At 46.4% G+C, this 17,260-nt stretch overlaps 1 protein-coding gene across 1 annotated transcript in view; it reads left to right on the top strand.

The window, feature by feature from the left end:
- The window catches only part of MARCHF4 (membrane associated ring-CH-type finger 4), a 94,527-nt gene that overhangs the window by 47,982 nt on the left and 29,285 nt on the right, over positions 1–17,260 (top strand). The window contains exons 2-3 of the mRNA XM_066577369.1: positions 439–600; positions 2,216–2,408. Coding sequence (XP_066433466.1) covers positions 439–600; positions 2,216–2,408 — 355 coding nt within the window. The remainder of the gene's footprint in view (positions 1–438; positions 601–2,215; positions 2,409–17,260) is intronic.

The raw sequence follows: 17,260 nt of genomic DNA on the forward strand, positions 1-17,260 counted from the left end.
ATAGAGGACAAGTATACATACTAGTGTATAACATTGAACAAAAGGATAAAACTTAAGCATCTCATTGGTGGGAGTCTGATCACAAAAAGAGGGGTCTCATGTCCCCCCCATATAAGTGGAGTGGTCAAGCATCTCTGGCGCCACTCCATTCCTCTTTATGGGACTGATGGTGAATGTTGGATAGTGCCTGCAACTTCTCACTGGCGGTCCCATAGAGATAAATGGGGCAGCATCGCTCATTCATGGGGGGGGGGACACTGGCATCCTGTTCTCGCGATCGGTCAGTCTCCCACCCGTCAGCCAATTATCCTGCGGATAGAGAAAACGTGAATATCTAAGCACAACCCCTTTAAATGCAATCTATGTTTGTCAGCTGGCATGCTGCCCGCGTACATTGTGCCACTTTTTCATGGGAGCAATTGTGTTTAAATCCTGCAGGGGGAGCTGCTGAGTCCGTGTCGCTGTGATGGGTCCGTACGCTGTACGCACCAGCCGTGTCTCATTAAGTGGATCAGTGAGCGGGGGTCCTGGAGCTGTGAGCTGTGTTATTACAAGTACCACGTCATCGCCATAAGTACAAAGAACCCTCTTCAGGTAAAGGTAAGTGTCCGCGGCCGAGGACTGCTGGCGCCACTCGCCGCTTACTTCAGTTCTGTCGTGTCTGGAGTCGTTCACGTTATCTAGTATATTTCTCCTTCTTGCTCTTACTTTCATCACTGTGGTGGGTTTGTGTTACTTTATTGCTGCAATTTTGCGCAAAATCTTAGTAAATGCGCAGAGATTTGTGAATCTCCATCTCTTACCATCCTGTCGGTTTCAGGTGCATTCTATGTTTGTACCTGAAAACCGATTTCTTAATATCTTTATAAGGGTCAGGGCTCAGTTTTTCCCATACAGACTTCCAAATCCCCCGCATATACAGTTACATAATAAAATCCTGTGTTTTCCAGAAAATAAGACCCTGTCTTATATTAATTTTTACCCCAAAAGAGGCACTAGGTCTTATTTTTGGGGAAGGTCTTATTATACTTACCTAGCAGGCTTGGTACAGGTCCCTAAACTCTCCGGAGCTCCAACAGGCTTTTTGCAGTTCTCAGCTGCAAAAAGAAGATCACTTCCTGGTTACGGGATACATAAATTTTGCCTCTAGGAAGCGATGGCTGTGATTGGTTCTTCAACCACTGCATTGATTGGCTGAGCAGCGGTCAAAGAACCAATCACAGTCATTGCATTGGTCCATCGAGCGCAGCATTGATTGGTTCTCGAGTGCTACTCAGCCAATCAGAGCTATCGCTTCCTGGAGGTGGGATTTATGAATCCTGTAACCAGGAAGTGATCTTCTCTGTTGTATACAATTTGCTTTCCTTAGTGTGTGTGTGTGTGTGTGTATATATATATATCCCCCTAGTGTTGGCTGGATAAATCTGTATGTAGCAAGCCCCCCCCCCCTAGTGATGGCTGTATAAATGTGTATTCAGCGAGGTGACCCTAGTTGTGGCTGTATATATTTATATGTAGTGAGCTCCCCTTAATAGTCGTTGTATTTATTTATATACCGTTTGCACCCCTAGTGACATCTCTACGTAGTGAGATTCCCCCAGTGGTAGCTGTATATATTTATATATTGCATGCTCTCCTAGTGTTGGCTGTATACATTACACCTGTACATACAGGAAGCTCCTCCTAGTTGTTGCTGTATATATCTGTATACAGTGAACTCTCCCTAATGGTGGCTATATATATATTTGTATACTGTATTCTTCTGCTATTGGTGGCTGTATATATCTGTATGCAGGAATATCAACCTAGTGGTGGCTGTATATATCTGTACACTTTATGCTTCCCCTAGATGTGACCGTAGGAATCTGTATACAGCGAGCTCCCCCTAGTGGTGGCTGTATATATCTATACACTGTATGCTTCTCCCAGATGTGGCTGTATAAATCTGTAAACAGTGAGCTCCCCCTAGTGGTGGCTGCAGACAGCAAAAATTATTTAATGTAATTCTAGTCTGTGCGGAGCATTTGGTGTTCTGGATCAGGAAAACAGGCCTGATTATTATAAAGATAATTTATGAGATTAACGACCACAGAATATTTGATCTATTTAGTGTAGTCATAAAGCAAAATTCTCTTTATGACTATGATTTTAATGTGTTCCCCCAGAGCAGGCCGTCTTTCCTCCGCTCTTCAGCTTTGTCTCCTTCTATTTCCAGTGGCAAGCCATCTCCCTGACTGTCATTGAGAAAGTTCAGATTGCAGCGGCCATCTTGGGCACCCTCTTCCTCATTGCCAGCATCTCCTGGCTCATCTGGTCAACATTCAGCCCCTCAGCTAAGTGGCAGCGTCAGGACCTGCTCTTCCAGATCTGCTATGGGATGTATGGATTCATGGACATCGTTTGTATAGGTGAGCCGCGCCGGATGTACGTCCAGTTCATACTTCTGTACATTCTGCAGTGCTGGATTATTAGATTAAGGGAATTGATCAGTAATCTGGGGTTCTTGGTGTCTTAATGGCGCCTTCGTGTATACATGAAATCATACCTGTATATTATAAAGAGGGGAACTGACAATGCCAGAGATGGGACTGATGACATCACTGCTTCAGGCAGAGTGATGTCACTTATTAGAGGACCCTCAACCAATCAGCCAACTGAAATACTTTTCTCTCCAATGATTGGTCCAGCTGGGGCTTTGATACATTACAAGGGATGTAAGTCATGTATGTGGTTCTTTACCTCCTATAACCAGGCACTACCCGACCCCCTCAGGATTAAATGCGATGTCCTGGGTAAATTACTAGCACACATGCTGATAAATCATAGGGCAGTAAGAATACACCAGAGGTGATGAGTAACCGCGAAGTGCCGTATCGCTGTAATAGTCGCTGCTTCGACCTCACACAACTGTGTCGTTGGTCTGTTAGGGATTGGAAAGCTTACTAGAAGAAATACATCACATCACCAAACTTCGGGCAGTTTTCAGGACACTTTTTTCATAGGGAATGATATTAACCATCTCTCCATGCACCATAGTTGGAGGCCGTCTGCCCACCCATTGCATCACCAATGCTTTGCACGCCCAAAAATGTTTTTTTTGCATAAAAATTTATGAAATCAGCATCAGGTGCCAAGCATCCATGACATCGGGATTGGTGCGACTCCCCGTCAGGTCCAGTCCTTTGGGAGTAATGTAGCATGGATGTCAAATGCAGAACTGAATGCGTTTGGGGTCTTTCACACGGGACGGAATTAGTCGCACGGACATTTCTGCATTACATTGTTATCCCTATGGAGCTTTAATTCCGCACCCGCCCGTCTTTACTTCAAAACTGCAAGATTAAATTCCGCAGCGGAAAAGCTTCTACTTCAGAATTTAGGGCGTCCTGCAGAATTGCTGTTGTGGATTTCTAACATACAGAAGATGTATTTCACATTTAAAGTCTGCATTAAAAAACGCAAGAAATTCGTTGATCTGCTTCGAGGAACGCATTCTACAGTAAAGAACGCAACAAAATCTGCATCTGCACTGCGTCTTGCGGACTATTGAGTCCCGTGTGACAGGTCATTTACCGCTTGAGATACTGATAAATGAGATTTCACAACGTGAAACCGCTTCTCGTTTGCAGGGGATTAGACACACGGGCGCATGCGCAAAGACGCTCGACGCAACTGAGCGTGAACCAGTGAAAAGTTGTTGGTTTTTTTACCATTTAAATTTCACGCTATTGCGCACGGTTAAAATAGAAAGCAGCTGGATGGGTCCTGCATTATCTTTTCTTACACGTAGAAAGACGGGATGAAATCGCGGTCGTGTGTTCAGGCCTTAAGCGATGGAAGGAGGGATCTCCATTCATCCTCTATTCTTAGGCTAAATGCACATTTGCGCTAGAGATTCCGTTATGGAATCCCGTGGATGAACCAAACTGTGCCGAACAGACGTCACTGACTGTAATGGGGTCCGCTCCTTCCTGCACCCGCCTGGCATTTTTACAGGACGAAAAAGTCCTGCATGCACAACTTTTTCGTGCGCTGGCAAACAGTTGGAGGGGAGGAGAGAGGCAGAGAGACCGTGAGGGGGAGACAGCTCAGATGGTAGCGTATATCGGCCAGCTGTGAAAACGGCGGCCGATATACGCTCGTCTGAATAAGCCCTTAGGGGTACAGCTGAAAATTTAGACTGAATCAGGTGAGGATTTAGAGAGGAAATTAACCCTTTAAGCTCTTGCATATATCGTATCCCACTCAAAGGATAGGTCGATGTGGCTGGACAAGGCTCAGACTACTGGGCGCACACTGCGTGACGGAGCTGGAGAAGCTCATCGGGGCGTATCATATGTGGATATTATTCCAGATCTAGAATCAAGAAGAGTATAAAGATGTAAGAGTCCGCTAATATCCCACAGAGGGGTCTCAGAAGGGAGGTCCCTGCACCCCGCCACTCGCTTGGCTAGATCCCATATTCGGATGGCTGATTTATGAATTGGTAATACATACTTTGGATATATCCTGTGATTTTCCAGAGCCGTCCACCGCAAAGTAGAAGAGGAGCGGTCCATCAGGTGGCGGTCAGCGTTCGTCTAGGGTCCATCCGATACACAGTGTTTTAAATATCGCATTTGACCTGCAATAGACCTTTTAAGAAAGGGGATTAAGGATACCTTGGTGTATCCCGCTGTCGGTTCCAGGATACACCAGGGTCGGGGTGGAAGCAGCTGCTCTGACTCTTGTGTAGTGGCCGCGTTTGGAATTGCAGGTGCAGCTGTCATTGAAGTCAATGGGACCTGGCCTGCTGTTACAGGGGCAATGACTATTCGGCAGTTTTCTGGTACAACTTTTGGCGTCAACTAAGAGTGGTCTAAACTTGGACTAGACGATCTACAAATTCGACAGATGTGTCATTCAGCAGAACCAGTGTGATAAACTGGCGCATTTTAAGACTGCCTAGTCTAAGTTTGCTCTAAACAGCATTAGTAAATAAGCCCCTTTAGCTTTTTGGAAGAGCATTACGAGTGCACATTTGGTACATTTGCTGTCTACATAGCTGAAAGACTCAATATTGAGTGTTATGAGCCGCAGCGGGCCGGGACTTGTACTGGGAACTGTAGCAGAGTTACTAGAGAGTTTGTTTTCTCCTTAGGGAGAGCATCTAGACGGTGAGTGAGTGAGGAGACTTATAAGGCCATTCATGCTCCTCTGAGTAATATGGAAATAAGGGAGATGGAACAATACCTCTGCAGCGCCACCTATTGGAAGGCAGCATTCCTGCAAGTCAATGTTAGATTCTTTATATAATGCTGCCTTCCAATAGGTGGCGCTGCAGAGGTATTGTTCCATCTCCCTTATTTGCACCGTGTTCTGACGAGTGTAAAGCATTCGAGTATTGTACCGCTGATTTCTGCAGGGTGACGGTAACATTGTAACAGCTGCGCAGTGAAGTTGTTTGTTTATTTTTACCGATCTGTAATCCATCTCCTCTCTGTTCCTGCGGGTCCCCCACATATTTACATACCCTTTTACCCAGGGAGCATTGCCTGGCCTGTTAGCGTCCCTCTGCCAACTTGGCACTCTCCACAAGGAGAAACATTATCCCCCTAGACATCTGACCCAAGAAGCCCCTGGCGCAGTCACATGACCGGCACGCTGGGATGAGCCTTCTCCTCGCTGTGTCAAGATGTTTTTGCAGTAATTATCTCTCTGTTCGTTGTGTCGCTGCCATTAATCGTTACAGTTGCCATGCTACAATTGTTCCCGGTATCTCTGTCTAGACTAAGCGCAGAGTCTGTGCCAGGGCATCGGAGGAATCAGTGGTTTCTTAATGAGCTGTTAATGATCAGCATTAAATGCTCCATCCATTCCACTCACAACAGTCCTAAGCCTAACCATGAAAAGCGGGCGGATGGAGCAGGCGTTGGCGCTGCGAATAATACGAAACCGAACCTGCAACATGTGCAAAGGGTCCAACTGTTCTTCGTGAAATGCGTTAATATATTGTGTATCGAGTCTGATACAATGTATCACTATATTTCACAGAGTATCAACGCCTTTTACAATATTATAATAGCCCGGACCATCCATACAGTGTTCAGGTACAGGATAAATCACAAAGGGGGTGTCATTGGCTCTGGTGGTCTGGAGACCTATAGAGCTTTCACCACTATCCCAGTCCCTGTGCCCGATCATATAGAAAGACTGTGCAAGATGTTTAATGAACAGGCAGTGTTGTTTAGGTAACTCCCTGGGCCATAAAACTATTTATCAGAGGCAAACTTGTCACAGTGACTCCATCTACCATTTATAATGCTGCCATCTTCCTAGGGGGACAATAGGCATTTGGGCCTGCAAATGTTGCTTCTGCACTTTTAAGACTTAGGTACAACCCCAATTCCAAAAAAGTTGGAAGTGGCTGGAATCCTACAGACAAGAATGGGACGACGTTCCTCTCCCAAAACTCCAGTAATTATTCTCCTCACTTCCCAGAGGTTTACAGACTGTTGTAGATGGAAGAGGGAAACATGCAGGACTTTCCAAAATTTACCCCTAGGAATCAAAGCCGGCCGTAATAATAGTCATCAATATAAGGCGACTCCAACACAAAAAAGGGGCATGAGGTCACACAATTAGTTCATTGAAGAGACGCATAAATACGTATCACAAACAACACAAGGAGACAAAGATAAAACCAAGGATCTAATTATATGAGAGTATATAGGTCCCTCGGAGTAGTTGTACATATACATATAATGACAGTAGTAGTACACATCTTAGTAGCAAAAAAAGGAAAGGAAATGCGCGTCGGGTGTCTTCTGGCTCCTTCTGGGTACTTTTTCAGTATGTGACTCTAGGTACTCTATTCATTTTGCTCACCAGCTTGTAGGAGGGGCTCTAGGTGGATGGATGTAGGCTGAGGGCAGTTCCCCCCATTAGGTCCACCCGGGCAGATGATTTTCTTCGTCCGTGTGGTAGCATCTTGTGGAGCGACATGAATCATCCTCCTTCTAGTTGTGTCTTCTTTCCATTGATGTTCCAAGGCTCCTCTGTCAGCACCCCTACAACACAAGAGCTTAGTTCTGCTACTGTATTTATATTATGAGCCTGGTTCTGGCATGAGGTTGCTTCTAGTGCTGTATCTATGTACTGAGCTTAGTTCTGGCGCAGTATTTATGTGACGAGCTTGGTTGGGGTACAGTATTTATGAGCTTACTTCTGGTGCTACATTTATGTGATGAGCTTGGTACTGTATTTTTTATGAGTTTGGTCCTTGTGCTGTACCTATGTACGTAGGTTTGTTTTAATGCTATAGTTATATACTGAACTTGGTTCTGGTGCTGTATTTATTATGAGCTTGGTTCTGGGGCTGTATTTATGTTATGAACTTAGTTTGACTGTATTTATGTTATGAGTTGGTTCTGGTGCTGTATTTATGTTATGAACTTAGTTCTGGTGCTGTATATATGTTATGAACTTAGTTCTGGTGCTGTATTTATGTTATGAACTTAGTTCTGCTGTATTTATGTTATGAGTTGGTTCTAGTGCTGTATTTATGTTATGAACTTAGGTCTGGTGCTGTATTTATGTTATGAGCTTGGCTCTGGTGCTGTATTTATGTTATAAACTTAGTTCTGCTGTATTTATGTTATGAGCTTGGTTCTGGTGCTGTATTTATGTTATGAGCTTGGTTCTGGTGCTGTATTTATGTTATGAGCTTGGTTCTGGTGCTGTATTTATGTTATGAGCTTGGTTCTGGTGCTGTATTTATGTTATGAGCTTGGTTCTGGTGCTGTATTTATGTTATGAGCTTGGTTCTGGTGCTGTATTTATGTTATGAGCTTGGCTCTGGTGCTGTATTTATGTTATGAACTTAGTTCTGCTGTATTTATGTTATGAGTCGGTTCTGGTGCTGTATTTATGCTATGAACTTAGTTCTGATGCTGTATTTATGCTATGAAATTAGTTCTGATGCTGTATTTATGTTATGAACTCAGTTCTGGTTCTGTATTTATATTATGAGCTTGGTTCTGGGGCTGTATTTATGTTATGAACTTAGTTCTGCTGTATTTATGTTATGAGTTGGTTCTGGTGCTGTATTTATGCTATGAGCTTGGTTTTGGTGCTGCATTTAGTCACTGAGGTGTTCTGGTATGAGTATGCACAAGCAGAAAACAGGCAGACTGCCTATCAGGGCAATTCAAAATAATTTTTTTCTTATAACGGGGGAACGCCAAAAAAAAGAAATTCTATGTGGCATCTAAACTAAGGCTGGCACTGTGCTAAGTTGTACACCACTGCGGAGGGGGTATCAATAGAAGGTTCTGTGCAGGGCCGATCCATCCTAACGACGACTAATACTCCGCCATATCATTAATGTTTCAGGCTGTGATTAAGAACGCCGCTGCACCTATGTTGCAGTTTCCCAATCTGCAGGCGTGTCGTGTCCCTATATACCCTAGGCCCTTCCATGGTTGACAATATATCCCTCCTCCTACGTTTTTGCGTCCAGCATCTCCTTTTCCGCTCTTGTCTGCTAGTTAAGAAGTTGCACAGCCGAAAAGTTTGGATTCGTCACCCCAAGCCCGGAGCCATAATAATTCCTCTTCCCAAAATGGTCAGCGGCGACTGAGCAGGGTTATTATAGTCGTCGCTCGGAAGCGCCTGCAGCCGCTTAATGTCTTCACTAGTAAATGAGACAGAAAACGCCATAAAAATCCTCACAAATCTTATGAGTTTTCCGTTTTTTTCTTTTTTAACGTCATCCCATCTGCATGAGAAAGGAACAGCAGGAAGCGCGGCGATTACTCATCGGAATGATGCCCCCCCCCATCTGAATTTACGGATGGAGCATTTCTGGTTGGCGAGAATGGGGGCTCTGTCATCTGAATCATTTTTAGCCGAGGGGTAGATGCAGCCATTTTCTCTGCTCTGACACCGGTAACAGCGAAGGACATTAACTGAAGCAGCAAATCAACGCGCTCTTAAAGCCAATCAGACGCTGACGCATTTTATGATATATTTTTTTAGGGTTTTATAGGAGACTGAGCAGAATTAATAGGTGGAACCGCACGCTCACATTATATCAGCCAGTGTTACTATGCAAATGAATGACGGATTCGGAGGTTGTAATGTTCACCGCCGGCTGGCACTTCGGGCTCGCTCGTGTGATATGCGATCGTAAAGCCGGCCGCCGTTGGCTCGCTGCCGTCGCTCTGATTATGTAGATTGCAGTCTCTTCTAGGCACGGCCTCACATCCCTCTGATCTTGACAGATGGTAATGACAAACAATTATTTACTGGAGTCTGTTCGTGTTTGCGCTCACGTTGCACTATTGTTCATTTCGGTGTGCGGTGGATTCGGGGGGAGGAAGTAGCTTCTCTATTATTTCTGTATCAGCGCAATTCATAGTGCCATGTATGGAGCAGAGAGTATCACGTATGCCAGGCTTAGATACAGCAGCTCAGCTAACAGTGTCACACATGATGGGATTAGATACAGCGACTCGGCAGTTTCCAAGATGATAGGGTTAGATATACACGGGGCTCAGGGGGCACTATCATAGATTGTAGGATTAGATACAGCTGCTCAGGAAACAGTATCACACATGATGGACAACAAGATGTGATATGGCGGGCATGGAGGCTCTAGTACCCTGTTGTACCGCCTCTAGCTTGGATACAAGATGTGATATGAGGGGCATGGAGGCTCTAGTACCTTTTTGTACTGCCTCTAGCTTGGATACAAGATGTGATATGGGTGGGCATGGAGGCTCTAGTACCCTGTTGTACCACCCTTAGCTTGGATACAAGATGTGATACGGGCAGGCATGGAGGCTCTAGTACCCTGTTGTACCGTCTCTAGCTTGGATACAAGATGTGATATGGGTGGGCATGGAGGCTCTAGTACCCTGTTGTACCGCCTCTAGCTTGGATACAAGATGTTATACGGGCATGGAGGCTCTAGTACCCTGCTGTACCCCCTAGCTTGGATACAAGATGTGATACAGGCAGGCATGGAGGCTCTAGTACCCTGTTGGGCTGACTCTAGCTTGGATACAACTGTAAACAGAGGTGATGGTGGGTGACAAAGGCTGTACACATAATGGGTGCCGTGAGACCAAATGTCCTTCAGCCACGTGCCTGGAATTGATTTCGACAGACACAGGGGTGTAATGATGGCACTACCTGTCTTTGGATGGCAGACAATAAAACAGTTAGAGCTGCTGATGCTTGTCAGATGCTCCTCTCTACTGGTCATCTGTAGGGGGCGTCCTGAGCCCGGTCACCTTGTGTGCCCTCACACATCCACTGGTCCCAACACCTCCTAACAGTCTGGTCAGACGCTCCTCTCTACTGGTGGTCTGTCGGGGGTCCTGAGCCCGGTCACCTTGTGTGCCCTCACACATCTACTGGTCCCAACACCTCCTAACAGTCTGGTCAGACGATCCTCTCTACTGGTGGTCTGTAGGGGGCGTCCTGAGCCTGGTCACCTTGTGTGCCCTCACACATCCACTGGTCCCAACACCTCCTAACAGTCTGGTCAGACACTCCTCTCTACTGGTGGTCTGTCGGGGGATCCTGAGCCCCGTCACCTTGTGTGCCCTCACACATCCACTGGTCCCAACATCTCCTAACAGTCTGGTCAGACGCTCCTCTCTCCTGGTGGTCTGTCGGGGGGTCCTGAGCCCGGTCACCTTGTGTGCCCTCACACATCCACTGGTCACAACACCCCCGAACAGTCTGGTCAGACGCTCCTCTCTACTGACGGTCTGTAGGGGGTGCCCTGAGCCCCGTCATCTTGTGTGCCCTCATACATCCACTGGTCCCAACACCTCCTAACAGTCTGGTCAAACGGTCCTTTCTACTGGTGGTCTGTCAGGGGCGTCCTGAGCCCGGTAACCTTGTGTGCCCTCATACATCCACTAGTCCCAACACCTCCTAACAGTCTGGTCAGACGCTCCTGTCTACTGGTGGTCTGTAGGGGGGTCCTGAGCCCGGTCACCTTGTGTGTCCTCACACATCCACTGATCCCACCTCCTAACAGTCTGGTCAGATGCTCCTCTCTACTGGTGGTCTGTAGGGGGGTCCTGAGCCCGGTCACCTTGTGTGTCCTCACACATCCACTGGTCCCAATACCCCCTAACAGTCTGGTCAGAACGGCCGGTGGAGGACAATTCTTCGATACAACCATCCACCTTCTCACATCCCAATAATGCGCCCCTCTCAGACTCTGGTAACGGGGTGAAATCTCTTCTCTGCGTCGTAGAGGCGTTTAGTGGACAACAAGCTGCACACAAGCTGAAGAAGAGGTCACTACACACAAGGAGCCTCCGAGAGCCGCATTATAGGCCAAGGGGGAACCTCTTTTAGGGCTCAGGTGACAAGACCGTCCATCTAATCACCACAACTCTCATCATCTACATATCTGCCTGAGATGGAACTGCAGGACAGGTTTTACCAGAAAATGACAACTTCTGGGGCGGATTGTTTTTGACATAGAGTGTATATACAGCTCAACAGACAGTATCACACATATTAGGATTAGATACAGCAGCCCAGTAGTACCCTGCCCGACACTATGATGATATTTAGTAACTCTACATGGTTAGGCCTGTAGTACCTAATAACAGGACGTGGCCGCCTTCTGTCAGAGGGGACTATAGGGGGAGCAGCCCGCTACCTGAGCTGATGTACTGATGAATTTCCTATTTTCCTCCTTTCTGGAAGGTTTCCTGTATGACGGGCGCCGTCCTGATATGTCCCCATGAGTCACCCTACAATGTGATTACTCTGCGGCGTCTGCTGCCACCTACGAGGGTGCGGGGAGAGAACATTTCTGCTGTAACAGCGGCGTTCTTCAGACATTCATGCAGTGACAGCTCTGCGAAGCGCCTCGTGTCGCTGACAGCCTGCACGACTGCTGACAGCTCTGTATAGACACATTAGCACCCAATTACATACTAACCGACCTCTGAGAACACCAGGACCGATGAGGAAGACAGCGCAACACAAAGCTCCCCGCGCTCACACAAGAGAAAGATGACAACCCAGGAAGACGAGATTAAAGCATAATCACCGTATAATCAACAGTTCTGCAACTTGCTGATAGACTTTCTGTCTTAATTCCTCCCCAATTGCAAAATCTATGTTTGCTGTCAGTGAACGGGGACATTATTGTTTACAGCTAGAGGCTGAAAACCTGAACTGATACTTCTCACAATGAAGGGTTTGTTACAATGTATCCAGTCTGGACAATCCTCTGTTTAAACACACACAGCCACAAAAAATGACGAAGCAAAGCCATTGATTTCAATGGCTTTGTTCTCACAGACGTGATTCTGGCGCGATATTACTACGCGCGAAAAAAGATAGGACTTGCCCTATCTTTCGGGGTTTTTTTTCTTGCGTGCAATGCGCCCACGTGTTTCAGATTCTTAATTGGACCAGGTGATAAAATCAACCCGATTTTTGCAAAGTCAAATCTGGTGAGTCTGAATTGTGAAAAATGCAGGAAAATTGAATTTCCCATAATTCCTGCTGCAAAGGACAGCGTGCAGCCAATCAGGACAGAGACGCTGCATCACGTTTATATGCCTGTATAACATATGGTCTGTTGTTAGGGACAGATAATCTACAGGGTTCTATAGGAGGGAGCAGAGAAAGAAGCTGCATCATGTTTATATTCCTATTCCTGTACATTAGGAAATTGTATATTTCTGCTGTTGTCAACATATATAGCAGCAAAGCAGACAGACAAATTACACTTTGACGTGGAGAATATTGCAGCTCTCTCTTTGTGGCCTCAGACGTCGTTCAAAGTCGCCAATCCGGCCACTGGGAATTATTTCCTGACCTTACACAGCTAGCTGCGGGGTTTGGGGAATTCCATGACGCTGCACCAAACAGGGACAGCTCACAAAGATACAAGCTGCACTCTGTGGCCTTCTGTCCTCACATATTGAGCCTCCCAAGGACTGCGGCTTATTTAGTTGGCAGAGTCATTACCGCAGGTCCTGGAGTTTGGGTGAAAGAGGCAGACGTTGCAGGACAGCACTCTGCCAACACACTGAGAAGGGTATTGCAAAAAATCCTGCGGCTCATGGCGGATTCCACTGATTAGTTAGCAAGCTGGCAACTTTTATTCACATATGACTGTGCATAGATTTATATCAAAGACCACACTGTGCACTCAAGGTGTTGTTGCTGCTGCTGCTGGTGCCGGTAGTGATGATGATGGTGCTGTTGCTCGTGGTGGTGGTGCCAGTAGTGATGATGATGGTGCTGTTGCTGCTGGTGGTGGTGCCGGTAGTGGTGATGATGGTACTGTTGCTGCTGGTGGTGGTGCCGGTAGTGGCGATGATGGTGCTGTTGCTGGTGGTGGTGGTGCCGGTAGTGATGATGATGGTGCTGTTGCTCGTGGTGGTGGTGCCAGTAGTGATGATGATGGTGCTGTTGCTGCTGGTGGTGGTGCCGGCAGTGGTGATGATGGTGCTGTTGCTGCTGGTGGTGGTGCCGGTAGGGGTGATGATGGTGCTGTTGCTGCTGGTGGTGGTACCGGTAGTGGTGATGTTGGTGCTGTTGCTGCTGGTGGTCTTGCCGGTAGTGGTAATGGTGGTGCTGTTGCTGCTCTCCTTTTCCTGCTTCCCCCATGTTTCCTCCTCCTCCCAAAATCAAAATTTTCCAAACCACAAGAAACATCTGTAGCTTTACAGCTTTTCCTTGGAGCAGGCCCGTGCTTGGCTGTTCTGTTAACCTGGTAGAATTTGTCCTTTGCAAACTTTATGACATTGCCTTTAAAAGAAGCAGCACAACAGCTTTCTTGCGTAGCAAACTTTTTGGTAGCTCTTCAGCTGTTCCTTGGAGCAGGCCCGTGCTTCAGTGTTGTGTTCATATTGCAGAATTTCTCATTGTAAAATGTACAACATTGCTTTTAAAACAAGCAGCAGTCTGCTGTCTTCCTTGGCGTAAGTTTTGATCTAGGAGACCCTCTGTGGGCCTTCTTTTGTTTTCAGTGACACCCCACAATCAAGTCATACACTACTGTACACTATTTTGACCAATTTTTGAGAAGAGCACAGTGTACTCCAGACGTGATGCTGTATTCCCATTCGTTTGGGGTGCCTTTCGCTGCATTAGGGACCTCTTGGTTGGCAAATTAGTGAACCCGGTTTCCACTCCTGTTGACTTTAATGGGAGTTGGAATTGACTGTCCCGATTCACGATTATTTTCATGGAATCGACCCTATACCGACATGAACTGATTATTCCACCAACCACTCATCACAAGTAACAAACCCTCAGCAGTGAGACATTTTAAGTCTACAAGGTTACGTTCACATGAGGAAGATATACACTGTTCAGTCCCATTATTTCCTCAGCTAGGAGTCTGGATGGGAAAGGGGGGGTCTAAAACGCGCCATCACTCTGTTCATAGTCAGTGGCTCTGATGAAACCTCCTAGTACAGCACTCATCGGTGCAGTGGGAGGACGCGCGCCTGAGCACCGCTGCTTTAAGATTATTCCTAGCCAAAGGCTTGTGACTAGAAGATTTGGCAATCGGTAGGGGTCTGAGTGGTCAGCAGTGGATAGATGTTAAATGCTTTGGGCCGGAATACCCCTGTGAGTGTGTTACTGGGGGTGCTGGGTGACTCTTCCTGTGTGAGCTGGATGGCAGCCATATTATTTGTCGCTCAACTTCCCCCAAAAATTATATAACAAAGAAACAGCTGAAAAGAAGCCGACGACTAAAGGAATTTTATTTCTTTTTTTTTTGGTTTTTGAGGCTAAATACGCATTAACTGTGTCCTTGCTTAGTTTACAGGTCATACGATGAGCCGCACTGGAGAGATAGGGGTTTCTATATATCAGCGCAGACATTTCTGGGGCTGCGCTCCCCGACACTCTTCATTCAGAGGGTGAGAAAAGGCCGGGCCACAGAGACCAATATAGTTGACAAAGTGTTTCCTCGCTGTCACTGCTCCTCATTTATTACCCTAATACATCTCTGCGGCCGTTCCTTCACGGTCCTCCTCTCCTCCACAGACAGGACAACTGAAGCAGGTGGTGGTGTAATGTATGGCGCGGCGGTGACAGACAGAGGCAACACGTTTTATAAAAACCAAACTTTACTAAACAAACCAGAATTAGGCGTCAGTCCATGGGAAGGTATAAATACGGTCAATGTTATAATGTTTCACACTTATAACATATGTCTCCATAGAACAGCCTCTGTAGTCGGCGGGTTCAATGCACCATAGCTGCAGGATACATCTCCTCCACTTTGCGCAGCGTCTCTTACCACCATGTCCATTACACATATGGGGATTACCTCAGTGGCACTTCATTGTGGTACTTGTATCCATCATCACTAACCACCGTCCTTCTTACTCATCATTGTACTCCGTATTACTCAAGGTCCGCAGCATGCAAACCTCTGCAGCCTAATGCACCATAGGTGCCAGAACATGTCACTGAATTTAGGAGCACCGTGTCACTGCGGGCTCACCCGAACCGGAGGTGTGAATATCATCTCGAGCAACTTTAATCTCACGTGAATCTTATCATCAACTCATATAAGTGCTGCCATCCCCGAAGGGCTCTGTCCTCCCAATTCTTGCATTCCCATTTTCACAGTCCGTGAGGAGATACTCCCTCAGTCCAAGCCCGTCCATCATAGTCACTGTCCCTATTGTGCACACACTAAAGTCATTGGACCGCTCTTACATTTCTTAGTTTTCGTTGATTACAAGTCAACGGTACCGCCATTTTCTTCTGGGACCATGTCCACACGCTCTGTAAACTTTTGGCTTCTGCTTCATCGGTCCCTCTGCCCGGTCTCTGGTATTGGCTGCTGCCACATCTTCCACAGCCCTGTTGCTGTGCAGTGTTCTTCTACCTCCATGTTGGGCATTTGTTTATAAAGTTCCACTTTTGTCTCATGTGTTCATACTGTAGAACATTTTCCAGAAGTACTGTTGGCAATTCAGGTGGTTTTTGAGATGGGCTACAATATTTTTTTTTCTGGCAACGGCTTCCTTCATGGTGTCCTTCCATGGTCACCATTCTTGGTCAGTGATTCTCTAGTAGTTGACACATGGACAGAGGTTCCTGCAGTCTGTAGAGTCTTCTGTAAGTCTTCTGTTCACCTTGGGTCCTTTTACTATTCTTTCAGGATTGTCCGATGTGCTTGGAGGGATATAACAGGATGCCAACTCCAAGTGAGAGCAGAACAGTCCTGAATGTTCTCCGTCTGTAAATAAAAACCATGGAATTATCTACAAACGGGTCTTCAGATTTTGTAGCCTTTTCCAGCTTCATGTAGCTCTATAACATACCTTCTTAGGACTTCTGAAAGCTGCTTACCTGGAGGCACGGTTCAAACTATCTGATCTTTCTTAAGAACAGGTTGGTCAGTAACCAGGCTTTCTGTGCCTTTATTTAATGGACAGCACCTGTGAAACCCGCACTTCCATCGCATCCCTTTAAAGGGACATTGTCATCACTTTTGAGGCTTATAAACTACATAACAGGACCCAGAGATGAGGGAACGGGCAGTTCAGGGATCTGTGTTTTATACTCACTGGGCACCTCGTTCCAGCACTGCGCTCCACTAACTTGGCATGCGCCAGCAGCTTGGCCTCTTTCTGTGCGTGCATGCATCTACCATAGAGATGAATGAGAGATATGTGTCAAAAAGAGTCAAGCTGTTGGCGCATGCCAACAAGTACACAGCGCTGGAATGGAACACCCGGTGAGTATGAAACACAGTTAATTGGCACCCATTCTCTCACCTTTGAGCCCTGTAATGTAGTTTATGAGGTTCAAACGTATTGGAAGCAACTTGTTCCAATTAGGTCATTATCACACAGGTTCACTTATTTTTCCTTCCTGCACTGTGGATTATGAAAGTACAACTGTGTGTTATTAGTTACATTGTGGTTGTCTATAATTGTAGCTTAGATACAATCAGACCACATTATTGTTACAGTATGGCGCCACTGCTTACCTTTTGTGGGGTGTGTGGTCGGTTGCTGCTGCCTGTCGCATGGTGGGGGCCTCTGCTCACTGTCTGTCCATAAGGTGCGTGCCTCCACATCTTTCCTTAAAGGGCTAGCGCCAACAATTAGCAACCAGCACCTTCTATATCACACATCCTTCCCCTGTGAAGGATGCCTGAGCAACTGGTCTCCTACCATTGTCACAAAGTTTATGTTCCTGACTTCCAAAGTTCTGACATTACTGACATCAGTGCTCCCTGCCCTCGGCTCTG

The sequence above is a fragment of the Eleutherodactylus coqui genome, chromosome 8 (genome assembly GCF_035609145.1).
Source record: "Eleutherodactylus coqui strain aEleCoq1 chromosome 8, aEleCoq1.hap1, whole genome shotgun sequence".
Classification (NCBI taxonomy): Eukaryota; Metazoa; Chordata; class Amphibia; order Anura; family Eleutherodactylidae; genus Eleutherodactylus; species Eleutherodactylus coqui.